Here is a 26,081-nt window from a genome sequence, read left to right on the forward strand (position 1 = left end):
AGCCTGCTGGAGCAATATTCGTGAACAGCTGACGAACTCTCAGCTGCTGGTACCTGGTTCGATTTGCTGTGGATATTACACAATGTAGAGTTACGTCCAGAGCAGTACTGTCTGTGTAGAACCTCAAAATGGGACCAATTTGATGAAATACGCGTCCGATATTGCTGCTGCAATTGCCTCTTCATGTCCCTTTGTTTAAAGGAGAAACATCTGGCCTCTTGTTTCACGTCGGAGATGGATAAGCTATCCAACATTGCTGGGAAAGCCTGTGCTTGATAGCTAATGGCATCTTGGCTTTCTTAAGGAATTACAAATAACTGCGTGCATTGGGTGAGGCGTATGCTGGAAAACTTTGCACGAGTTTAATGATAACTTGAAGGCATGTTTTGGTTGTCACCATGGTGATGGTGGTACTCCTTGAGAACTGTAATCCCATTGAGTAATGTGATGCACCCTGGCTAAAGATATCACCAATTACCCATTTTGGAAACCATGGGCCTCAAACCATGCCACGTACCCCCACCCCCTTACATAAACCCCTCCATTGTAATCTCACTTTTATTTTTACACAAAATCAAGTTGTTAATAATTGACCTCAAATTATTTCCTGCACCCCCCCCCTTTCCACATTCCCCACCTCCTTCTCAACCCTCAGACAAGCTCACATAAGAGTTGGAGGATTAGGACTTTTGACACACCGGTGTACTTGTATATTTACACGTGTTCACCTGTGACATGTTCTCTCTCGTCTGAACCTATGGCGCATGAAATTGGGAACCCAGGTTTAAATCCCATGTATATGTACTGTATATGCATATGTATATACTATGTACGTTTGTCCATTGTCCATCATGTTTTGTACAATTTATGTTCGGTACGCTGATGTCTGCCATCGTCTCTGCTGTGCTGAAACTAGATGAAATCAACAGGACGTTGATTGAGGTGTGCTAACCGCCGTGGGAAGGAAGGAGAAGCTGACGTTTCCGGCGTTAACCCTTCGTCAGAGTTCACTCCTCTTTAAATATAAAAAAAAATCTCACTCCTCTCTGTGCCTGTGCGATTGGGACAAATTCAGGACCAAACTACTGCTAAACTACAGGTTCGTTATCCAATTCATGTTCTAATTTGTGATCAAAATACAATATTCAATTGAAATAAAGCTGACGTTTTTTGACAGCCGGACAGACAGAAGTGAACCGATTGCTTAACCCTGCTTTTTGTTTCACATGTGCGGGGTAAATATAACACAACCCATGAAAAGCATTTTGTCGTACAAGGTATCCTTGTGTGAATACTAAAAGTGAACGAGGTGAAATCATTTGCTGTGCCAGTCTCAGTCACGCACCGTGCGAAGCAGCCAGTAGTCCATGCACGGCCCGCTGCAGCTGCACCTGTCGACGCCGAAGGGCCGACCCGTTGGTCGCGGACATGGCGAGGTGCCCCTGTAGTCCGTCCATGACTCTGCCTCGCTGTACGAGGACTCGCCGGAGCCCTCTCTCGTCCCATCGGGCGGCAGAGACCCATCGGTGCTGCTGCCATTCAAGGTCATGGAGGCTCCGCCGTAGCACTCTGAGTGCACAGAACAAGCTGCGTTGATACCGAAGGCATTGGTCTTAATTTTGGAATTGGATCTCGACAAACAATATTAAAGTGACTAAAAAGATTCTCATTATATGAACCCGATTGCAGTGAGACCATGCCTATCACCCTATTATAATGGGATTGTGGTGAGAGAGAGTTTCCATACCGTTATTATCAAGTAAAGGGATTGTGGTGAGAGATTTTTCATCCCGTTATTATAAAGGGATTGTGGTGAGAGAGTTTCCATCCCACTGTTATCAAGGGAATTCTGGAGAGAGAGAGAGAGAGAGAGAGAGAGAGAGAGAGAGAGAGAGAGAGAGAGAGAGAGAGAGAGAGAGAGAGAGAGAGAGAGAGAGAGAGAGAGAGAGAGAGAGAGATATAGAGAGAGAGAGAGAGAGAGAAAGAGAGAAAGAGAGAGAGAGATATATATATATATATATATATATATATATATATATATATATATATATATATATATATATATATATCCCGTTATTATAATGGGATTCTGGTGAGAGTTCCCATCCCATTATTAAAATGGGATTCTGGTGAGAGAGTTTCAATCCCATTGTTATAATGGGATTCTGGTGAGAGTTCCCATCCCATTATTAAAATGGGATTCTGGTGAGAGAGTTCCCATCCCATTATTAAAATGGGATTCTGGTGAGAGAGTTCCCATCCCATTATTAAAATGGGATTCTGGTGAGAGAGTTCCCATCCCATTATTAAAATGGGATTCTGGTGAGAGAGTTTCAATCCCATTGTTATAATGGGATTCTGGTGAGAGAGTTTCCATCTCACGATGAAAATGGGATTCTGGTGAGAATTCCCATCCTGTTATTATAATGAGATTGCGGTGAGAGAGTGTCCATCCCATTATTTAATTGTCTAGATAACCACTGTTTTGTTTCTTTACACCGAGCATCCATTTGTATAAACTTTTGATTGTCGTATCTGAGTACAGCACATTAGTGCAACATTACCACTGTGGTTGTGCTGATCAGACATACCCATGTCTTTCCTTCAGATGGTCCATGTAGTTGATCTGATGCTGCAGCTGTTTCTCGAGCTTCTTTCTTGACTCTGTCTGTTCTCTTAGGTCCTTTTCCAGGCTCACCGTCTGGTTCAGAAACTGTACTCGTGCAGACAAACATGGATTTTACGATTATTTATGACAGTGTCTCAATGGAAGATCGTTGTGAGCGGGTTGTGCTCGGTCCTGCAGACTGTAGTGCTCTTTGTCACTGGACTGTTCCCATGAATTCCTACGTTGTTTTAAATCTCGAGGTTATTTTTATATGAAGCTATTTTCCCTGATGGTATTTTCCATGTTCGGATGTTAGCTGGAGACTGGATTGGATATTATTATTATTATTATTATTATTATTATTATTATTATTATTATTATTATTGTTATTTCAATTTCAACCTGAACCCTTTGCACTCAAATGAAATAGAACAGCTTGCACCAATGGCTGCTCATGGGTATAAAAGTGGAGTCACACAAATGGATCATTGGACTTAGGTGGGAGTGGGGGTGGGAAGGGGGGGGGTGGTAAGCAGGAGGACATAAACCAATCAGCTCCAAGACAGTCTCCACACTGTGTGTAAAATAAAATTTACAATTTTCGGACAAGGGTCAGAAAAGGCCTGTGCTGGGAAAAAAACCCCTGTGAAACATATGGTTCACTAAATCTGGCATCACTTAACGATGGCAGTACCTTCGGACAAATATTTTTCTTTTGCGTGACATCTTGCTTTTTAGGATCAAACTTGCCCAACTAAAGATCCAAATTCCACCGGTTGTGCATACTTCAACACCTGTTTCGATTTCAAGCTGGGAATTCTCCACAAGTCTCTCCGCCGCTTCGCTCCACTGTTATAACTGTGCTTTGATTATCAGGACTTGTTTATACAGTGCTGTTGATTAATAGGGGTTTAATTTTGAGGCTTTCACCACTATTATTGTGCAACACATGGGCTTCGCAAAACGCCACCCAGGGTCCACTTGGCCAGCTTGTGTGTTTTCATTGTAAAGGGTGAATGGGTCGGTTTGTTTTGCACCAATAACTTGCTCTTTTCTTCCGTTTGTTTGCATAGCTCACTGACATGTAGCTTTGCCTTTTTAAAAGCATGGTAAACTGTTTAGTCAAAGTGTAACTTTAGTTTTTATAAAGAATAGTAAATTGGCAAGCCAAAGTTACATTTTACATTTTTTTTGAAGAATGATAAATTGGTGAGCCAAAGGGTAACTTTTGCTTTTTTTCAAGGGATGAAAAATTGACGATAAACCGTTAAACTTTTTCATTTTTGAAGCGTGGTAAATTGGTGAGCCAAACTAACTTTTTCTTTTTTAAAGAATGGTAAATTGGTTGAGTCAAAGTATAACTTTTCCTTTTTTAAAGAATACTAAATTAGTTGAGTCAAAGTGTAACTTTTCTGTTTTTTTAAAGTAGGGCAAATTTTTAAGGCAGAGTAAATTGGTGACACAGTGTAAAATTTCACTTTCTTTTTAATAGAATAGTAAATTGGCATGACAAAGTGTAACTTTACTTTTTTTTAAAGAATGATAAATTGGTGAGGCTAAGGGTAACTTTTGCTTTTAAGCAAGAATGGTAAATGAACATGCCAAAGTGTAACTTTTGCTTTTTTAAGGGCATGAAAAATTGATGATATAAAGTTTAACTTTTGCATTTTTGAAGCATGGTAAATTAACATGCCAAAGTATAATTTTGCTGTTTTAAATAATGGTAAATTGGTTGAGTCAAAGTGTAACTTTTCCTTTTTTATAGCAGGGCAAATTGGTGACCCAAAGTGTAAACTTTAACTTTTTAAAAGAACGGTAAATTGGTGAGGCAAAGGGTAACTTTTGCTTTTTATCAAGAATGGTAAATTAACATATTAAAGTGTAACTTCTGCTTTTGTAAAGGCATGAAAAATTGACGAGCTAATTTTAACTTTTGCTTTTTTAAAGAATGGTAAGTTGGCGAGCCAAACAATGATATGACTTCATCTTTTTTATAGAATGGTAAACAGCCAAGCCACAGTGTAATTTTGCTGTTGTAAAGAATGGTAAATTGGGAAGCCAAAGTGTAACTTCTGCTTTTGTAAAAGCATGAAAAATTGACAAGCTAATTTTAACTTTTGCTTTTTTAAAACAACAGTAAGTTGACGAGCCAAACAGTGACTTCATCTTTTTTATAGAATGGCAAACTGCCAAGTCAAAGTGTAATTTTGCTTTTTTAAAGAATGGTAAATTGGGCCAAAGTGTAACTTTTTCTTTTCTAAAGGCATGAAAAATTGATGAGCTAACGTTGAACTTTTCCTTTTTTTTGAAGCATGGTAAATTTGTGACTTAAAGTGTAACTTTTGCTTTTTCTAAGCAGGGTAAATTGGTGTGTCAAAGTGTACCTTCTGCCTTTTTAAAGAATGATAAATTGGCATGCCAAAGTGTAACTTTGCTTGTCTTTTAATGCATGGTAAATTGGTTTGCCAATTTTTTTTTTTAAAGGATGGTGATTTATTGAGTCAAAGTGAACATTTTACCTTTTTAAAGAATGGTAAATTGGTGAGTCAGTGTAACTTTGCTTTTTTAAAGCATGGTAAATTGGTTCGCCAATTATTTTTTTTATGAATGGTAAATTCTCAACACAAAAGATGAAAAGCACCTTTTTTGCACACCTTTTCAACTGGTTACCAGGCAGGTATTTTCCCCTCATTTTTCAAGTTGTTCATTCAACTGGAGGAATAATAAGCACAACACTGCCCATGGTTCTTTTTCAATAACCACAGGTGTTGTTACCCTCACCGAAGGATTCGTAGAGGGTATTACATTTGGTCCATTTGTTACTTACAAAATCGAATATTTTTCAAGTATTTTGGTCAGTCAATTTTGTTATTCTCAGTCTCTGTTTATCTGTCTGTCTTTGTCTGTTTTTCTCTCTGTTTGTCGCCTACAGGTCACAATTTTAAACCGATTTTCACGAAACTTCACAACATGATCGAGTTTGTCATAAGGAAAAAGCCTTTTCTTTTTTTTTCGGTCAAAATGTCAACATAGGCCAAAAGGTCAACATAGGCCAAAAAGGTCAACATCAGCCAAAGGTCAACAACTACGGTGGTTTTTCTAAAATTCTCAATTTTCATCAGATTGACTTGAAATTTGAAGAGGATTTATATTTCAGGTCATTGAATTCAACCAGCCAATTATTTTTGAGGTCAAATTTGTTTTATGGATTTTTCAAGTATTGTGCTCTGCACATCTTGTTTGTTTGTCTGTCTGTTTGTCTGTCTCTCTGTCTATCTGTCTGTTTGTTTGTCCGCACAGAACTTTCGTGTTTTTCTCTGCAACCGCTTGTCGGATTGAGACGAAATTTTCACCATTGGTGCAACTACTCATGTAGAATGTTTTAGTGATATGTATGACGTCATAGGTCACGTGGTGTGGCAGCCATATTGGAAAAACAGAAAAACTTTGGACCTCTGTATCTCTGAACCCACACCAACAAAAAAATTGAAACTTGGCACAAAGCAAGTACTCCTCATGGGGAATGAGTGTGATTTTTATCACATCATAGGTGCCCTCATTATGTCATCACTGCATATGTAGAACGCCACATCCAATCAGTATGAAAATTTTTGAGGGTCATCTCAGGATAAAATGGTCCACAGAAAAAATATTCATGACATCATTAGTCACGTGATTCGGCAGCCATATATTTTTTTCAAATAAAACCTTCAAAAATCTTCTCTGAAGTGGCTGAACAGATTGAGGCGAAACTTTACATGTATAACCGCCTGTCCAAGAGGAACAAAAGGTTCACACATATGATGCCATTTGTCACATGGTTTGGCATCCATATTAGATTTACCCTAAAACCTATAAAAATATACCACTCAAAAGAAGTCCTTGTGAGGGTTTGGAATCTCTGATTGCTCTTTTTCTTGTTGTTTTTATTTAGCCCAGGATAGTTCTCTGGAACAGGCCCGCTCCACCGTTTCTTCTTCAGGATATATGTTGATTGTTATATTTGTTTGTTTAACCCATGCTGTCCCTCGGTCATGACGCATGGTACATGGATCATGACCATTGCTATCCTCTTTAAGCGTGTCACATGGTCTTCATATTTTTTTTTAATTCAGAAGGGATTGTAATGGCACCGTGGTGTTCAATGGTACACTCATCCATTTGCTAACTCACCTGTGCCTCTACATCTGCCAGCTTTCCAGCGTGCTCGGTCGCATGTCTGAAAAGTGCCACTCCGAGCCGCAACATCACATCACTGTGGTTTATGTGGTTTTGTAACGTGGGCCGCTTGTGCTCCCACAGGTTGCTTCTCAGTATGGAGCCTTCAAGCTGTAAGGCATTGAGAGAGGCTCAAAATTGGCAACAGAGGGATCTTTCAAACAGAATCTAAAATTGATCAAAATCAATGTTTCACACTTCGGGCCCAAACGACTTGCCATCGCGCCATTCAGTTTGTGATATTCTGCAGTTTCTCTCATGATTAACTTTTAAAAATACAGAATCTTGACACTTAGGTTATGCTAAACGACAGAAGGCAGCAAATTCACTGACTGGTACATGGAGACAAAGACATTTTACAGGAGTTAAAGAAAGGAAGGAGGGGAGGAGAGAAGGTATCAATGAGAGGAAAACAGAGCAGGGGTGGGTTTGGGCAGCACCCCTATGACACAATGTGCCGATGAGCAGCACTCCTAAACAACTGGAGGGGCACGGGTTGACAACACAGGGAGTCGGTTCCACAGACAGAGTAGAGGGATGAAGGAATGAATGCAGGTGAGCATTTAACCTGACTTGGGGGAGGGAGACTAGGTGTGGGATTCTGGAATAACAAGTCAAAACTGAGGTGGGGGTGAGGGGGGGAGGCAAAGGTTGGTAAGGAGAGAGACAGCAGTGTGATTCAGCCTGGTGTTCAATTTTCTTCAAAACATGTAAAACATCCTGGTGGTCCCAGATTACTTTTAGTTATTGGGCAGTAATCACATCTCACCATGAGTAAGCTTTCAAGATCCTTCTCCTGCACACTGAATTGGACTTGTCTCGCATAACACTTTAAACATTTTTCTTGAAACAGAAAAAGCAAGTGGTTGGCATGACAGGCCATAGTGCACTGTCGCTGTGGTGCCGCCATGTTTTTTGTTAATGGGGTTGCTGTGCATTTTGGTTGAAGGTTCTCTGGATTGATTTGCTTTTTGCTGGTGTCTTCAACATGCTTGTGACCTGAGTGCATGTTATGAGTGTGCAACATCATGGTGCATGTTATACCTTGACATAAATAGTTTATCTGATGCTTCGTTGGACACAAATCTGAATTGTTGATATAGTTGAACCTCTTTTATCTGGACATCCAAATAGCGAACAAAAAAAACCCAAATTAGGAACATTCTCTCTCTCTCTCTCTCTCTCTCTCTCTCTCTCTCTCTCTCTCTCTCTCTCTCTCTCTCTCTCTCTCTCTCTCTCTCTCTCTCTCTCTCTCTCTCTCTCTCTCTCTCTCTCTCTCTCTCTCTCTCTCTCTCTCTCTCTCTCTCTCTCTCTCTCTCTCTCTCTCTCTCTCTCTCTCTCTCTCTCTCTCTCTCTCTCTCTCTCTCTCTCTCTCACTCTCTCCCTCTCTCTCACACTCTCTCACACTCTCTCACACTCTCTCACACTCTCTCACACTCTCTCACACTCTCTCACACTCTCTCACACTCTCTCACACTCTCTCTCACTCTCTCTCTCTCTCTCTCTCTCTCTCACTCTCTCTCTCACTCTCTCCCACACTCTCTCTCTCTCTAACACTCTCTCTCTCACACTCTCTCTCTCTCTCTCTGTCTCTCTCTCTCTCACTGTCTCTCTCTCTCTCTCTCTCTCTCTCTCTCTCTCTCTCTCTCTCTCTCTCTCTCTCTCTCTCTCTCTCTCTCTCTCTCTCTCTCTCTCTCTCTCTCTCTCTCTCTCTCTCTCTCTCTCTCTCTCTCTCTCTCTCTCTCTCTCTCTCTCTCTCTCTCTCTCTCTCTCTCTCTCTCTCTCTCTCTCTCTCTCTCTCTCTCTCTCTGTCTGTCTGTCTCTCTCTCTCTCTCTCTCTCTCTCTCTCTCTCTCTCTCTCTCTCTCTCTCTCTCTCTCTCTCTCTCTCTCTCTCTCTCTCTCTCTGTCTCTCTCTCTGTAGACAGAGCTTGTCTCCGGACGTGTCCAGGTGATGTTTTCTCTGGACTCTCTTTGTCTCCAGTCCTGTCCGGGCCGTGTTTGTTCGTCTTCAGACCTATCTGGGCCGTGTTTGTCTCTGGACATGTCCAGGAGGTGTTAGTCTCTAGACGTGTCCTGGTGGTGTTTATCTCCGGACGGTGTTTATCTCTGGACATGTCTTGGCGATGTTCGTTTTTGGATGGGATTTATCTTCAGATATGTCCTGGTGGTGTTTGTCTACAGGTGGTATTTATAGTATAACCGGTAGAAAATGCATTTGAGACATTATTTTGTTTCCATCTTCACTGTTATTCTGTGCAGAATAATTTTGATGAGATAGTATGAATTGTAATTAATGCTCCAGCACACATCTGCCTTCCCTTCCCCCACTCTCCTCACTCTTCCTCCCTCCTCAACCCCCTCCCCCACCCTCCTCTCACTTTTCCCCTCCAACTCCTCACCCCCTCTTCTCCCGCTCCCCCTCTTTTTCTCCCCTCCTCTTAGTATTCCTGTCAGTGAAGCAACGGATGGTATTTGCTAGTTAAGAAAAAATAATGCTCTCCCCCCCCCCCAGAAAAAAGGTGATCTTTTCATGAGACAACGTTGCACTAATTTTATGCTCTTGGAGGTTTGTGGCTCTTTGAGCAGTTGCTTGTTCCCCTCCAGACTTTTAGGCAGAAAGTCTGGAGAAAATTGGGCATTTTATTGTGATTTAGAACAGTTTGTGGAAAAGCTTTATCATCGAACAAAGCCGATCCAAACTGTGTCGGGCCGGGTTTCGTGGCCAACCTGTTGAACTCTCTCATACATTAATATTAACAACAAAAACGATCTTATAATGCTTCATCTTCCTCTCTCACACATGTGGTACTCTTTACTGTTTCACAATGCACTTCTCTTCTGCTATTTTAACAGACTGCTCTCATTTCGACCTCTCCTTCATTCCTTGCCTAAAAAATCCAACTATTACAGCGCTTCTTCTCTCCATGCTCTGAATTCGCCTTCATTGCATCCATCAAGAATTGTGTTAAATCGCATCTCTGACCTAAAACTTTTAAAAACCACAGTTTGCCATGGATGCTCGCTTTCCATCAACCATTCTTTTTTTCCAACTTCAGTGCCAACTCACCCCCCTCACCCCTCACTCTCACTCTCAAAGCAACCATCCCACTCTTCTCCCTCCAAGCCTCCCTCTCACCTCTTTCAAAAATTCCCCCCTCACCTTTCTCCCACCTTTAATCCCCCTCACTCTTCCTTCTCTAAGTTGCCCCCCTCTCATCCACCAACCTGCCTCCCTCCACTGCCCTCTCACCTCCATCTCTTCACTCCACCTCCTCAAATCCTCAACTGCCATCTTCCTTGTCTCTTGTCCCCCCTCTCTCCCAGCACCACAGAGCCTTTTCTCCTCCTCATTCGGCCCCCTCCCCTCGCTATTCTGCAATACCCCACACTCCTTCAGCAACCCTCCTTACCTCCCCCTCGTCCCTCGTCCTACCCTCCCCCGCCCCTCCACCTCCTGCACCCAAAGCCTCCTCCCCTACCTCTTCATTAAAAGTGTGGACCTCAAATATCCGGGGCCTTGGCACAAACCTTTCAGATCTTTCCATACAGGTTGCCACTGACAAACCAGACACCATCTTCCTAACAGAAACTTTCCTCTCCCAAGTCGTGTCTGACTCCCAAGTATCACTCCCTGGTTACTCCCTCTTACGGTATGACAGACCTGAGCCTCGTCCTGGTGGAGGTGTTGCTCTCTTCATCAAAGACTCTATTCCTCACTCTCCCTGCACTGCTCTCACTCCCCCACACCCCCAGGAATACCTCTGGCTTCGGCTTCCCCTCCACTCCCACCTCATGTTTATATGTGTACTGTACCGTCCACCGAACAGTGATGACTCCATCTACACCTCACTCTCCGAAAACATGGACCATCTTCTATCTTCTCATCCAAACTCTCTCTTCCTCTTATGTGGCGACTTCAATTGTCATCACGCCAGTTGGCTAGGTGTGGGTACCTCTCTCACCTGCCATGGGATATCAGCAAAAGCTTTCTGTGACTCATTGGGACTGACTCAATCGGTCCAACTTCCCGACCCGGATCTCAACCAATGGTACTCTATCTCTTCTGGATCTGATTTTGACAAATTTCCCTGACAATATCTGCTGCTCTTCCTTCGCTCCAATTGGTTCTTCTGACCACGTCCTTGTTAAAGTGGACATCTCTCTGGCTATTATCAGAGAACCACCTCACCGCCGTCGAGTCTGGCATTTCACTCAAGCCGACTGGCAGGGTCTCGAGCAGCCATCAAACTTACAGACTGGTCTCCTATCACTACTTTCTCAAACATCAACTCATCCTGGGAATTCTTTCAAAGAAACTTGCTCTCCCTCATGCACAGATTTATCCCCTCTCGTGTTCAGTTGTCTTACCCTTCCTCCCGCCCTTGGTTTACTGAAGCTTGTGGCGAGGCAGTTGTCCTGAAACAACTTGCCTTTGCCTCATGGAAAGCAAACCCAACTGAGGGCAATCTCAGTTCTTTCCACAAAGCTCGGAACACGTGTGTATCTACCCTCAGGAGAGCCAGAAAACAACATCTTTCTCATCTCAAGTCTGAACTCTCAAACCTCTCTCCCTCCTCAAAATCCTGGTGGCGTTTAATCAAATCTGTTTCTGGTGTATGTTCCCCCTCCATCCCCTCCCTTACCTCAAATGGCCGCACTGCTGATTCCACACGTGATAAAGCTGAATGTCTAAACTCGGTGTTTGCAGCTAAATCTTGTGTCTAAACCCATCACTATCTCTACCCACTTTGCAGTCGCACCCAACTGTCCCTGGACTCTGTATCCTTTTCTCCTGACAAGGTGGAGAGCTTGCTTTCAAACCTCGAGTCAGATTCTGCAGCACGGTCCAGACGGCATCAACACACGTGTCCTGAAAGCCTGCTCTTATACTCGTGCTCACGCTCTATCTGTTCTATTCACACTCTCATTTTCCCAAGGTCATCTGCCATCTGCTTGGAAATCTGCTAACATCACTGCCCTGCATAAAAAAGGTGCAAAAACAGATCCCTGTAACTACAGACCAATCAGCCTTCTCCCAATCATCAGCAAGGTTATGGAATCCATCATTGCTTCAGACATGAAATCCTTCCTCTTCTCCAATGGCTTGATTTCCAATCATCAATTTGGTTTCAGACCAGGTCACTCTACCCTGGATATGCTGCTACTGCTCTCCCATCAATGGATGGAGGTCCTCAATGCCAGACAGGAAATCCGAGCCGTATCCCTGGACATATCACGTGCTTTTGACACAGTCTGGCACCCTGCCCTACTCACCAAACTCTCTTCCCATGGTATTCAAGGCCATCTCCACTCATGGCTCGCAGACTTCCTCTCCTGTCGCAGTCAACGTGTGGCCCTAAATGGAGTTCTTTCATCCCCTCTTCCTGTGCAGGCTGGAGTTCCTCAAGGTAGCGTTCTGGGCCCTGTTCTTTTTCTGGTTTTCATCAATGATCTCTCGGACTCTCTGGAAAATCCTCTATTTCTCTTTGCCGATGACTCCACCCTCTGCCGTACCATCTGTCATCCCTCAGACCGGCAAGCAGCAGCTTCTTCGCTCACTGCAGATCTGGATAAAATCACAAACTGGTCCAACACGTGGAACATGTCTTTCAATCCACACAAATCTCACACTCTCACTATGTCTCTTCGAAAGGACCGTTTACAAAACCCCCCATCCACTTTCTCAACAATCCTCTGGAAGAAGTCTTTTCTTTCAAGCTTCTGGGTCTCACTATCTGCCATGACCTTTCCTGGGAAAGTCACATTTCCAACCTTGCCTCCAAAAGCCAGTCGCCGACTGGGAATCCTCCGTCGTGCAAAGTCCTTCCTCGGCCCTCTTGAGCTCCTGACTACTTACAAAGCTTTTGTCCGTAGCCTGATGGAGTACTGCTCTCCCCTCTGGGCTGGTGCTCCTGCCTCCCACCTTTCTCGACTTCACGCTGTCGAAACCAGGGCTTTTAAGATCATTGGCATCTCCCGCAATGAAGCTGAGTCTTTGGGCCTCTCACTCAATCACCGCAGGTTGGTCGGTGGTCTTTCTGTCTTCTACCGACTCCTCTCCAGCCTTGCCCCCCCTGCTCTCTCTGCGATTTGTCCCAACCACTTTTCCACAGGGCGCTCAAGGTCCGCCAACAACCCCCTTCTGGTAAAACTACCAAAATCACGAATCACTGCTCATCTTCACTCTTTCATTCCTCTTTTTTCCCGCCTTTGGAATAAACTTCCTCACTCTATTCTTTCCCATTCTTCCCTCCAGGCTTTCAAAACAGCTGTTCACCACCACCTCTTATCTTCCCCCATCCAAATCCTCGATCTTTTCTACCCCCGATAATCCACCCAAGCCCACTTCCTTCAATTCTCCTGCTTTCCTTCCTGAAAGTCCCTGTAATGTCCATCTTCTCCTCGCCATGTTCCCCGTCCCATCCCCATCCCTCTCCCTTCCACAGTTCACCTGTGTCTGTTCCCCAATGTTTTGTCCCTTCCACTCCCACCCCTCTTGTCTCATGCCTCCTTGCTGTGAGTTGTGTGTTAGCTCTCATACGAGCCTCGACCAAGGTATACAAAAAAAAAAAAAAAAAAAAAAAAAACCAGGTACAATATTACGAGTTTCTCTCCTAAAAGCCAAATATGTTCACGGAATACCTGAAGTTTATTCATTCAAAATTGCTGTTAAACATGGGGTCATTTCGTGTCAAATTAGCCAAAAAAAATGAAATTCTGCGGTGACCCCCTCAGATTTTCCTGAAAAAATTCTCAAAGCTACCTTAACATATATGAGGAAGGTTTGCCAAGTTATATCTCAAAATTCCAAGTAGTGTTTGAGATATGGCCCTACAAACACCCGAGGGGTGTTTCAATCCTGGCAGTCGCGAGTTGCAGATTTGTATCTGAAGCATTTTTGGAGGGATATAAATTCCAGAGTTTTACAGATTTCTGAAAATTCACACAAATGGTGACTATTAGTGAGGCTTTCAGAATCTGACATCACAAATGTTCTACTTAAAATACTTTTTAAGATAAGTACTCTCAAAAGTAGTGATTTGTAACATGCAGTCAAAAAAATTTGAGTTTTCAAATTGCTGCCAACAGTCAGTTTATTCATCATGAAGAATTTTCTTGCCCAATTTACATAATCCAGTGACTGGATCATTTACACAAGAAAACAAACCTTTTGGAGCAAAATCTTGGGTGCTATAAGTGTCTGAACTTTGCTCCAGACTCAACGACACTGAAATTTACCCCAAGTGTTCACCATGTTGACAGTTACACAGCTCTTTTAAATTTTTGTCACTTAAAGACACATACATAGGCAAACTGTGGTGGAAAATTCAAGAGTTGTTGTCACTCCCTTCTATTTTTAAACGATTTTTATAAAGGCCCACTATTTAAAAAAAAAAACATGTTCGATGAAAGATGTAGAATAAAATCAATAGGTGTGCTTTTGAAGTGGAAGCCATGTCAAGAATTCACTTTTCTATTACTTGCATGTATCACATTTGTAGAAGATTAAACATGTACCTTTATAGTCTTTAACAGGGTGAAATCATTTACTTTACAATGGTACTTTTAAGCATTATTTTGATAATGATAATTAAATTGTAGTACTTACTCTCCACCTTCTTCTTGTGTACTTTCAATGGATCACAACAATACTTTTGCAGCCACACATAGCCGCACCCTAACCCTAATGTTGCAATCCAAATTTGGTAGCATTTTGATTGGTGGATCTGGAGAAGAAGATTTTTGAAGGAATTTATGCGATTTTTTTTCCCCCCAAAATTGACTAAATCAGCTATTTTGACACACTTTCCGGTCACGTGATTGTCATGATCTTCACAGTTTAACATCCCTGCCTTGGCCTGATGTTGTGACCCAGATTTGGTAGCATTCTGACTGGTGGGTCTGAAGAAGGGGATTTTTGAATAAATTTACTATATCGGCCATTTTGACATTCTTCAAGTCATGTGATCGGAACGAGCTGTGCAATTACTGTTGGCAGTCAGGAGAGGAATGTTGCTGCAAAATTTCTTCTGGATCGGCTCAGCGGTTTGGCGGGAGAAGTCAAAAAGGAGACGGTCGGACGGATGGAGCGCGATGACAATACCGTATGTGGATTGTAAATCGGGGGAAAGGGGGAAGGGGAGTTCGAGGGAGAGAGAGGTAGAGAGATAAAATTCAAATTGTACAGTAGTTTTTTATGAAGACCTGATGTTGCTCATGAAGGCTTGTGCCTATCTGGTAGAACAATGGTTCAAATTGCGGTATTGTAACCGTCGTGTGAAGCTAGAAGAAGCTGACGTCTTGAGCGTTAACCTCCCATTTGAACGTCAGATTCTTGCCGACCACGCTGGGTAGTGTGCGTTAATCAAAATTCATGACCGACTTTTGACGGGTAAGTGTATGAGATAGAAGAAGACCATTTGTATTTTTAAGCGATGCTTCAATATTTGCGTATTCCCATCCTTCCATCCATCCGTCCACCGTCCTTCAAAAATGGAGAAGAATAACGTCTCTAACTTAACCGTGTTGAACTCTAATGGGTAGTTCTGAATGGTTCTAAAGGGTAATTCTAATGGGTTTCATTAGTTTCTAGGCTTTGTCTATTTCATATTAAAATTCCAAACTGAACTGCTTCCTTCAGACACACTTGCAATTTTTTTTTAATGTTCTATACAAACAAAGATGCCAACGGCTGTTCGTGTTTTGGTCAAAAGTGTCCTTGGAGAATCTGAGTTGGAGAATCTGAGATGGGACATGATCCAAACAATTTATAATCAGATTAATTTTATCGGCTCGATCTTGATGTTGTAACACAATAAAAGCATTTGTACAAAATGGAGTTCATCGTGGGTTTTGCACTAATTGTAACAGGTATGTCTGGTGTTGTAATCTTTTATTACCTGCACAGACAAGCATGGGGGAGAGACATGAAATTGATTCTTGTTTTTTTGTTTTTTTTTAATTGATTCCTCATTGTTTTATGTAAAATTGCTTACAGTGCCCATTTTGGGATTTTTGTAGTACTAAATGTATGAGCGATCTTCCATCATCATGCTGTATTCTTCGTCGAGCCGTCTCCCTGTCGTTTGGAAAGGCCATCGGTTTGTAACCGTACATACCTTCTGTTCCGTGACGCGTTATTTCCATAACAGAACCTCTTGTTTCTTCGCTCGCTCATTGACTCGTAGTCACGAGAGACCGATGGCAGGAATAATTTATCTGGAGTGGGTGCTTCATCGGTGTTGCTGATGAAACCGTTATAGCCATGTCTGCCACCACATTCTCAGGACGTGAATTCCTTTGCTCCCGATTAGTGCGCCAATCTCGTATCGCCGGCCATCCTGAGCTTGGCCGAAGTCCGTGCTGTGGATCGCGCTCTCAGGCATTTCAATTTGGCACAAACTGTTAGGCACGCCGTAATGCACTTCGGATATACATCATGTCCGCAAAGGACACTTTCAAGATTGGGAAGGTTCTTCATTCTGTGAAACGATGTCTGTAATTTGCACTTGAGACACAAGTGTTGAAGTTCACTACCACAGCAGTGTGGATGTCATTTAATGGGCCACTGCGATGTCACCTTGGAATTTCATCAATTTCCTTTGAGTATAATATAAAACAATTTGAAAGTTGTTGAGAATTTATCCAACTGTGATTATCTGAAAACATCCCCCGAAAAGGACCAGCCTTTTTACTGTACCCGTCTCCGCACACGGCTCATGATGCTGAGATCCTAGTTTGGAATCCCATATTATGTGTTGACTCGTCCATTGTCTACATATGTCATTGTCATTCACATAGATGTACGTTGTTGTTGTCTCCCAACGTTTTTGTTTTGCACTTGATTTCTGTACAAGGTCCACCCCGTGTCACTGCAGGACCGATGCCGACCTCACTATGGTACATTCCTTTCTCTTATGTGCAATTTGGGAACATTGTAGTCCGGTGGAGTCTTTACATAAGCTACGCAATGAACCTTAAATCATTGTTGGAAAACTAAATCGTGCTTTGTTTGGCGAACAAATGCTGACGTCATTGCTGGCCTTTACTAATCTGGTTACTTTTCAGTAAGGTGGGAAAAACGAGTCCACAATAAGTGATTGATTGATTATACTGGTAAAAAGTAAAGTTGGCCCTTGATGTTGTTTTACGAGACTTGGGATTTTGTTGTTGTTGTTGTTGTTAATGGAAAGATTGAGCACTTTAGCATAAAATTATCTTCCACACAACTCCAGCTGAACTGGAAAGTAATCGCTTTGTACCTGGAGTATGGCTTTAACAAAAAAATTAATCTGCCTGGTATATGGCTCTCCACTTGGGGCAGGTGCTCCTGCTTCCAATCTCGCTGCCCCCTCCCCTCCCCCCAGCTTCCCCCAAGACAGTGGAATCTATGTCCCTCTGAGTCACTGGCATCTGTCAGCAGGACGTCAAGTCTTCGGGTCAGCCTCTCACTCTCTGTAGGGAGTTTGATGACCTTGCAGTCTTTTTTTTATCCACCTGCTTCTTTGTTTCTAAATATTCCTTGCTCCTTCAGACCTTCCACGTTCTTCTACTGATCCCCATCTCGCTCACCTCCCTAAGTCGAGGCTACCTTCCACCCTTCATCCTTTTTCGCCCGTTTGTGGAATCGACTTCCCAACTCTGCCATCTTGTGCTCTTCCCTGTAGTTCTTACTGCCACCAGTTTTCAATTTCGGAGACCACCTCTCTGTCACTTTCTTGGTCTTTTGGCCTTTTCCCCTCTCTCGTTCAGTTCTTCCATGATCCTCTACTTCTGGATTAAAGAATCCCAAACCATCAAAAACTTCCGTGCACATGTTTAGCACGTGACCAGAAGAGGTGAAGACATGCACAAACAGAAAAGCAAGTCCAGAGGTGAAATTTTCATGTTGTACCAAGGTTACTTCGATCCACACTGTTAAAGTTGTTGGAAAATCTGCCATTGGTTGTTTTTCGGGCCAGGAAACTCGGGGGTGGGGGCAGTGTTGGGAGGAAGAGAGACAAAAGGGCGACTGTCAATGGAAATGGATCTTCAATCGTGATTCATGAGAATATGGAAAGGTGATAGGAATAGGCGATGCAACAAACTCCCATCAATCCAAATACATTTGTTCAACAGACAATTCCATCGGAATGGATATTTACCTTAAGCAGAGTAGATTTGAAGTCAATGATGTTCACGTTTTTTTGACTTCGAGGTAACTTGGAGGAAATGCGAACGGATGTGGCAAAGTACCACTTGGATACGAGGTCGAGTAAAATTCTCTACTCTTGAGTGTGGAGCTTGTTCATGAAGCACATTGGACAAATGTCCAGCAAAAGCAAAACAATAATAGACCAATTCTTGGAAATGCAAGATTTTATCTTGGAAAAAGCCTGAAGGAAACCCTGCCGAGTGAAACCGAACGCAGCTGAATGGACAGAGCCAAATCCAACACGACTCGGGCGAATGTCCTTTGGTTTGTTCAGTTCATCTTTTCACATGTTCATGTCTACTGTAGTCCGTGGTAGTTTGCGTCATTTCCTCACAGTCGATGAGGAAAGAAGGAGAGATGTGATTCATTTAATGACACTTCTTGTTCGTTCACAAAACGCATGTTGTTGGTGGGAAGGTACTAATTCAAAACTGAAGGCATCACCAACTCGTGTAGCTGCTTGAAAGGCAAGGCTCTTGAAGATACCTTAATGTGGAACTACGCAGATATACATCCATCTAATCCATCCATTGGGACCATACTCTGGACAGAGCGTTGGTGCTGCCAAGGCAGTCTCCTGGGCTGTTGGGCACAATCCTGGACGGGTCGCCACTCCGATGCAGGATACTTGAATGGTTCAATCATCCCAGCAAGCTGGTGCTCATTTTGCCGACCTCGGAAGGATGACAGGCTGAGTCAACCCCACCTGGTACTAATGCAACGGCCGCGCGGGATTTGAACTCAGGACCGGAGGATCCCAAGCCCGCCACCCTCACCATGAAGCCAACACCAGGCATGCAGATATACAAACCTCCTGAATAGTGGATGTGGGGCTGGTGTGGGAGAATGTGAGTCACGTGACTGCGATATGTAGATGGTGAGACCCAAGGCCATTTTTATCATTGGTTAACACCTGGCATGAGATACCTACACAGTCCCAGACGAAGAGCATTCAGTGATCGAAATGTCATACCCCAAGCTTTACAAGCTAGTGAACCGTCCTCATTAGCGGTGCATTCACTTTAGAACATGGCAGTTAACGTAGACCGTCTTAATGTTTAGACATGATCCCACTTGTTACGCATTAGAAATATTCATCGCAGGAATAGCACAGCCGTCCAATGGAAACTGCAGTAACAATCGGTGCATTCCTTGACAGAATTTGAATGAATTTCGAAGTTGTTGGGTTGGGAAGAGGGGAGGGTGAGGGGGGTGGGGAGGAGTGGTTCCATTTTGACACAATTTGTTAAACTCATGAGAAGCGACGTAACGGCTGGATTTCATTGCTATGAGTCAAACATGGAGGAAAATAATCTACGGATAACTTCCAGAAAGTTCACCAGAAATCAGGGTGCTCAAAAAGGATTGTACTTTTCCCCTGGTCCGTGTTTGTGACGTCACCAGGGGTACACCACCCAAGTGGTGTTTCCCCGTGCTTGGCGAAAAAAACAAAAAAACCTTTATCGTTGAGCTCAAACGTGGCAGCTCTTGATAAGCTCGAGGAACGTCGATGCTGGAGTGGGATTCTGACATGTTAGCAATACGTATTATACATGTGACTTAAACAGACATGAATTTAACCATTGAGTTCCCGTGCCCGCACAGGATTCTAAACGGAGAAGCGATGAAGGTGGCAAAAATGCAAATGGCGTCTTCTGTCATTGAGCCGGCAGGCTGGGAGCAATAATTCGCATTCATTGCCACAACTGATGACATTTAAATGCTCTCATGGCGACGAGGTATCCACTTAAAACTGTTGGTTCGATATATATGTACGTTTTTAAAGCCTCGGGCCTGTGATAAAAATTTGTATTGGTGTCAAATCCAGTGACCAATTGAAAATTAATACTAGTATACTGTGTTTATGTATTTTGTGCAATGCAAGTATTGTCTTCCATAATACATATTTGGAAACCAAGGAAACGTATGCCCTGCCAGGGGAAAATACATGACACAGGCTGGAAACTACATTTGTCCCCAACCCATCCCACTCTACACATTTGTCCCCTTCCCACTGCCCACATTTGTCCACTTCCCATATTTGTTCCCATCCCACTCCCCACATTTGTCCCCTTCCCACATTTGTCCCCACATTAGAGCAGCTGTTTTTGATGAATAATTGGAATTCTTTGGAATGTGCTTGCGTAATGGATGGCGCATGTGTGAGATGGACCCAAAGGCCTTTTCTTGCCTCTGAAAGTTTTTCTTTCTTCCTTTGTTGTTGTGTTTAAGATTACCAACCACCTTCGAGTGGAATGCTGATCCACCGCAGCTGACTGGTATTCCGAGAATGTTTTGCCCCGGTGCCACAGATTGTTCAGAAAAGCTCAACTACCAGTCGTTTAGTACGTCCAGGTGTTTTGGCTTGCCTCACACCAAACCCTCATTACGTCACGATGTGCTCTGTGACGTCACATTATACCTTTGTGTGGTTTCCTTCAAACTAGATTCTTGACGTGAATTTGTCCCTTTGGGTGACCCTATGTAAGAGGCTCATCATGTGAACTTGCTGATGAGGACACCTTAAGTTGGCACCTGGAGGTGCGTAAGGTGTGCACCACCCAATGTTGAGAACAACTTGAGCCTTTATTCAAATCCCGACTGATTGGAACCCGTGGCGAATGTGTAATGATTGTTGGTTCCTAACGAACCCCACTCGGCCGAACGTTTGCGTCATGACATGGACGACATTGGAATTACGGAGACTTGTCAGTTTGACGTTCCTTTGAGCCATTCTTTATGAATTTGGGAGATGTTTCCTTTGTGGTACGCTTTTATATCACCTTCTTGTGGAGTTGGCCAGAGGAAGAGATCCCAGCTCGACAATGACCATTGAAATGACCCTTCGCATTTTGTCCATAGTTTGTGAAGTGGAGACTAAATAAGTGACTTTGTTATACAAAGCGGGTTCCAGGTGTGATGGAAGTCGAGCTTCTTGTGCATATCTGGTATCATCGAAACAGATCGTGGTAGAATCAGATCACTGCACCAGATGGAAACATCACGATATTGGCAGGTCCTCTGGGTACGTTGTGCCCACTTTGATACCTCACTTTCACCACCATCCTGGGACCAAGGTGTGCTCGTTTCCCTTTCACTTATTATCTTGTGAAACTGCATGGATACCCTGTCCCCCCTCCCATACCCCCATCTCTGTCCCCTGCCCCCTACCAAGTTTGGTTTAAAGGGAAACGTCTTGAAGGTGGAATTGGTTTTAGCAATGCCAGCTGGGCCTATTTGACTTGGTTCCTGCTTTTGGCAAAGTTAGTTGCTCAGTTTGGGGTCAGAGGATTGGTATGGGAGGGGAGTGTGGGGATTTTCCTCGCCCATACCTTGCTGGGAAGACAATTGAATCCAAACCTAATCAGCTCCACATCTGGCAGAGGAATTTTGGAGCTAATTTCAAAACTTACTACCACGACTACTACGCCCACTTTCTTGGTCACAGTTAAGCTTACCTTGTGGGGTCGACCACATGATATGTCCTCTCCACACCCTTCTACCCTGAACATCTTCTCTCTGTGCCCTTACTTCTTTCATGTCCTTCTCTGAGGCTTCTTTCCACCTCCCTTTTACTCTGCTCCTTCTTCTGCAAACTACATCTAAATAATAAACCTGCCTGAGCACATCCCCCTCCTCACTGTTTCCTCCCTTCCTCTTACATCCCCATCCTCCCCGTTTCCTCTTACATCCCCATCCTCCCTTATGAGCACATCCCCCTCCTCACTCATGAGTACATCCCCATCCTCCCTCATGAGCATACTCCCCTCCTCCCTCATGAGTACATCCCCCTCCTCACTCATGAGCACATCCCCCTCCTCACTCATGAGCACATCCCACTCCTCACTCATGAGCACATTCTCCTCCCTCATGAGTACATTCTACTCCTCACTCATGAGCACATCCCCCTACTCCCTCATGAGCACATCCCACTCCTCACTCCTGAGCACATCCCACTCCTCACTCATGAGCACATCCCCTACACACTCATGAGCACATTTCTCTCCCCCCTCATGAGTACATCCCCAATCTCCCTCATGAGCACACCCCCTCCTCCCTTGTGAGCACATCCCTCTCCTCCCTCGTGAGCACATTCCCCTTCTCCCTTGTGAGCACATTCCCCTCCTCCCTTGTGAGCACATTCCCCTTCTCCCCCCCGTGAGCACATTCCCCTTCTCCCTTGTGAGCACATTCCCCTTCTCCCTCGTGAGCACATTCCCCTTCTCCCTCGTGAGCACATTCCCCTCCTCCCTCGTGAGCACATCCCTCTCCCTCCTCGTGAGCACATTCCCCTCCTCCCTCATGAGCACATTCCCCTCCTCCCTCGTGAGCACATTCCCCTCCTCCCTTGTGAGCACATTCCCCTTCTCCCCCGTGAGCACATTCCCCTTCTCCCTCGTCAGCACATTCCCCTTCTCCCTCGTGAGCACATTCCCCTCCTCCCTCGTGAGCACATTCCCCTTCTCCCTCGTGAGCACATTCCCCTTCTCCCTCGTGAGCACATTCCCCTTCTCCCTCGTGAGCACATTCCCCTTCTCCCTGGTGAGCACATTCCCCTTCTCCCTCATGAGCACATCCTCCTCCTCATGAGCACATCCTCCTCCTCCCTCATGAGCACATCCCTCTCCTCCTTCATGGGCACATGCTCCGACAAACGCACACATGCTTCTCGTACATGTTCGTTTGCGTCCCTCACTCTTGCCAACCTCCTGATTTCCTCTTTCCTTTCATCATGGGGTTCACCATCGGCCCTCAATGCATCCACCTCACCGTCCTCTGCAGCAATGCCTCTTGTTCCTTCCTCAAGGCCAAAGCCTCCAATCCATACTGGAGAACTGGTCCTGTTATCGTTTTGTTCATCTTCCCCTCAGTCAAAACCAGAATGTTTCGATCATGTATCACCTTCGAAACGATGTCAAAACCTGATATTCAATATTGAGTGTGCGCTGAGGAGAAATAAAAGCATTACATAGTAAGTACCATGTCGATCTGCACCGCGCGGTACCACGGAGCACCACCAAAGGGGTGATGTAAACTTGTCCGAACCCATGTCCCAGACTCGTTCTTGCATCAGCAGAACGTCGTCATCGCTATTGGATGAAAGCGACGAAGGCGAAGGGCTTGTGGACATCGAAGGCAAGAATCGAACTGAGTGGCCTTGCTTCTCATCATGGGCATTTGCACAACGGGACCTTTAACTCCACAACTGGCGGCCTTGTCCTGTGAAGTACCTTGAAAGGCGGTTTGTTTATTGCTATCCATGCTCACAGGCCAGGGAATCTAGTGATATACCCACCACAAATGGCAATAGAAACCATTCAAGTGTTTTTTCATTCCAAGTATGCTCTCGAATGATAAACTAAAAGTCACCGAAAATCCAAGTCGAGGAACATGTTTATTTTCAAGATGGCCGCCAAAACTGATAATTTTACAATCAGCCCGATATCAGGAAGTAATAGTGCTAAAAATATATGTGAAACACTTAGGTACATGTTATTGGACATAATAAACCCATTTCTGACATTTCCGTGTGCATAGAGAGAGTTGATGAGAAATTTCGACCCAAAATGGTGGTGCATTTGTAAGCCTAAACCTATCTGTAAGGGAGCAATTAGAACTCTTGGTCGAAGGCATTGCATAACGGCTTGGCCCAACGATGCTATTTTGTTATCGGCATCCTCCTTCCCAACTGCGAGTTTCTGAAGCAGAAGTTTCAATGATTCAGGTAAGAATGACATTGCCCCGTCAGTAGACGTCATTGTACTTGAATCTGGGTGTACCTCTTTTGTCTTGTCTTCCACTGATTTGACATCACTTTTAATCAGTTTGGCAGCAGTCTCAATGAGTCTCATTTTCTCTGCAGTGTTGTTGCTTTTCTTGGGTTGACTGTAGAATTCGTGGAGGATAGCGGATGCTTTGTGGCGGAATGTAACAACATTTAGTTTCCCATTGATCTCGGTGATCGTTGTGTTGTCGCCGAAGTGTTTTTGAAGTTGATCTTTCACGTAAGTAAATCCATATGATTCACTGTCAGTGCCATCGAGAAATTCATCCATTTTATGTATTAGATCTTGTATAGTTGTTTGTTCATCGTCATTGGCCTCCAGATACTCGGCTACCTTAATGAAAGCATCTGCTCGTACTGAATCGGAGGGTCTGCCCTGCTTGGGCCTTTTGCGAGGGATCATTTCTTCTGCAACAAACTCATTTGGTATTTCCCTTCCTGTTCTAAAGTTTGTGCTGCAGAGGTTGTGGTATACCGCATCTGCAGCATGTAGATCCTGCGCATACTCAATTCTACCTCTGACAGTGTCTGACCACAAATCATTGCGTTCTTTGCATACCTGCATTATGGTCTTCTGGAAATCCATTGTTCTGACTGAGATAAGTTTATGTGTTGCTTTGTGTTGTTTTTTTTTATTGCATCGTAAACACCACAAAATATGCAGTTTTCTTTGTAATTGAATGCCATGCTTGGGGATCGACGCGCACATGGTGAACTACTGGGAGCTGCGGAGTCATGTCCTCGCTTTTTGTTGTCACTGACTATGCACTGTGGGGAACAGAAGTCCTTCCTACACTTGACATGCACAACTTGGCCGGGCACAGCACTAATATTTCTGTTCCGCAACTCATTAGCCTCGGCAATGCCTTCACATCCTTTGATGCGTAATGTGGAAGTTGGCTCTCCATTGGATGGAGGTTCCTCACAGAAAACACACTCGTCCATGATCAGCGAATTACACTGTAATATGAAAAGAAAGAAATACTTTAGCGCTATGACAACAATAATACAATGTCTCCAACATATCTTAGAATTTCATTCATTTCCGAAATGTCTGAACCAAGGAAATTTTTCAAGATGTTTTATTTATATATCAATCTCAAGAAATTGCTTATATTTGGCTATTTCTAAATATGCAAGTTTTGGCACCATTTTGGTGGCCATTTTGAATGTGAAGTCTGTGACAAGTTTAAAAATGCCAGAAATGGGTTTATTATGTCCAATAACATGTACCGAGGGTGTTTCACATATATTTTTAGCACTATTACTTACTGATATCGGGCTGATTGTAAAATTATCAGTTTTGGCGCCATTTTGGTGGCCATTTTGAATGTGAAGTCTGTGACAAGTTTAAAAATGCCAGAAATGGGTTTATTATGTCCAATAACATGTACCGAAGTGTTTCACATATATTTTTAGCACTATTACTTACTGATATCGGGCTGATTGTAAAATTATCAGTTTTGGCGCCATTTTGGTGCCCATTTTGAATGTGAAGTCTGTGACAAGTTTAAAAATCCCAGAAATGGGTTTATTATGTCCAATAACATGTACCGAAGTGTTTCACATATATTTTTTAGCACTATTACTTACTGATATCGGGCTGATTGTAAAATTATCAGTTTTGGCGCCATTTTGGTGGCCATTTTGAATGTGAAGTCTGTGACAAGTTTAAAAATCCCAGAAATGGGTTTATTATGTCCAATAACATGTACCGAAGTGTTTCACATATATTTTTAGCACTATTACTTACTGATATCGGGCTGATCGTAAAATTATCAGTTTTGGTGCCATTTTGGTGGCCATTTTGAATGTGAAGTCTGTAACAAGTTTAAAAATCCCAGAAATGGGTTTATTATGTCCAATAACATGTACCGAAGTGTTTCACATATATTTTTAGCACTATTACTTACTGATATCGGGCTGATTGTAAAATTATCAGTTTTGGCACCATTTTGGTGGCCATTTTGAATGTGAAGTCTGTGACAAGTTTAAAAATCCCAGAAATGGGTTTATTATGTCCAATAACATGTACCGAAGTGTTTCACATATATTTTTTAGCACTATTACTTACTGATATCGGGCTGATTGTAAAATTATCAGTTTTGGCGCCATTTTGGTGGCCATTTTGAATGTGAAGTCTGTAACAAGTTTAAAAATCCCAGAAATGGGTTTATTATATCCAATAACATTTACCGAAGTGTTTCACATATATTTTTAGCACTATTACTTACTGATATCGGGCTGATTGTAAAATTATCAGTTTTGGCGCCAT

General features: G+C 43.4%; 2 protein-coding genes and 1 pseudogene across 11 annotated transcripts in view; 1 reads left to right on the forward strand and 2 right to left on the reverse strand.

The window, feature by feature from the left end:
- The window catches only part of MCPH1 (microcephalin 1), a 154,725-nt gene that overhangs the window by 105,085 nt on the left and 23,559 nt on the right, over window positions 1-26,081 (forward strand). The window lies entirely within an intron of this gene.
- ANGPT2 (angiopoietin 2) overlaps window positions 1-26,081 on the reverse strand; it is a 48,052-nt gene that overhangs the window by 17,407 nt on the left and 4,564 nt on the right. For 2 of the 3 annotated variants that reach the window (XM_085898476.1, XM_085898468.1), the window contains exons 2-4: window positions 6,782-6,937; window positions 2,592-2,713; window positions 1,346-1,569 (exon numbers count right to left, since the gene is read on the reverse strand). In XM_085898476.1, the coding sequence (XP_085754602.1) occupies window positions 1,346-1,569; window positions 2,592-2,713; window positions 6,782-6,937 (502 nt within the window). The remainder of the gene's footprint in view (window positions 1-1,345; window positions 1,570-2,591; window positions 2,714-6,781; window positions 6,938-26,081) is intronic. The other variant, XM_085898484.1, reaches the window with a different exon arrangement.
- On the reverse strand, window positions 22,522-25,304 carry LOC147035441 (uncharacterized; annotated as a pseudogene).

The sequence above is a fragment of the Eptatretus burgeri genome, chromosome 1 (assembly GCF_056783735.1).
Source record: "Eptatretus burgeri isolate ZD-2024b chromosome 1, Ebu_testis_v1, whole genome shotgun sequence".
NCBI classification, from domain to species: Eukaryota; Metazoa; Chordata; class Myxini; order Myxiniformes; family Myxinidae; genus Eptatretus; species Eptatretus burgeri.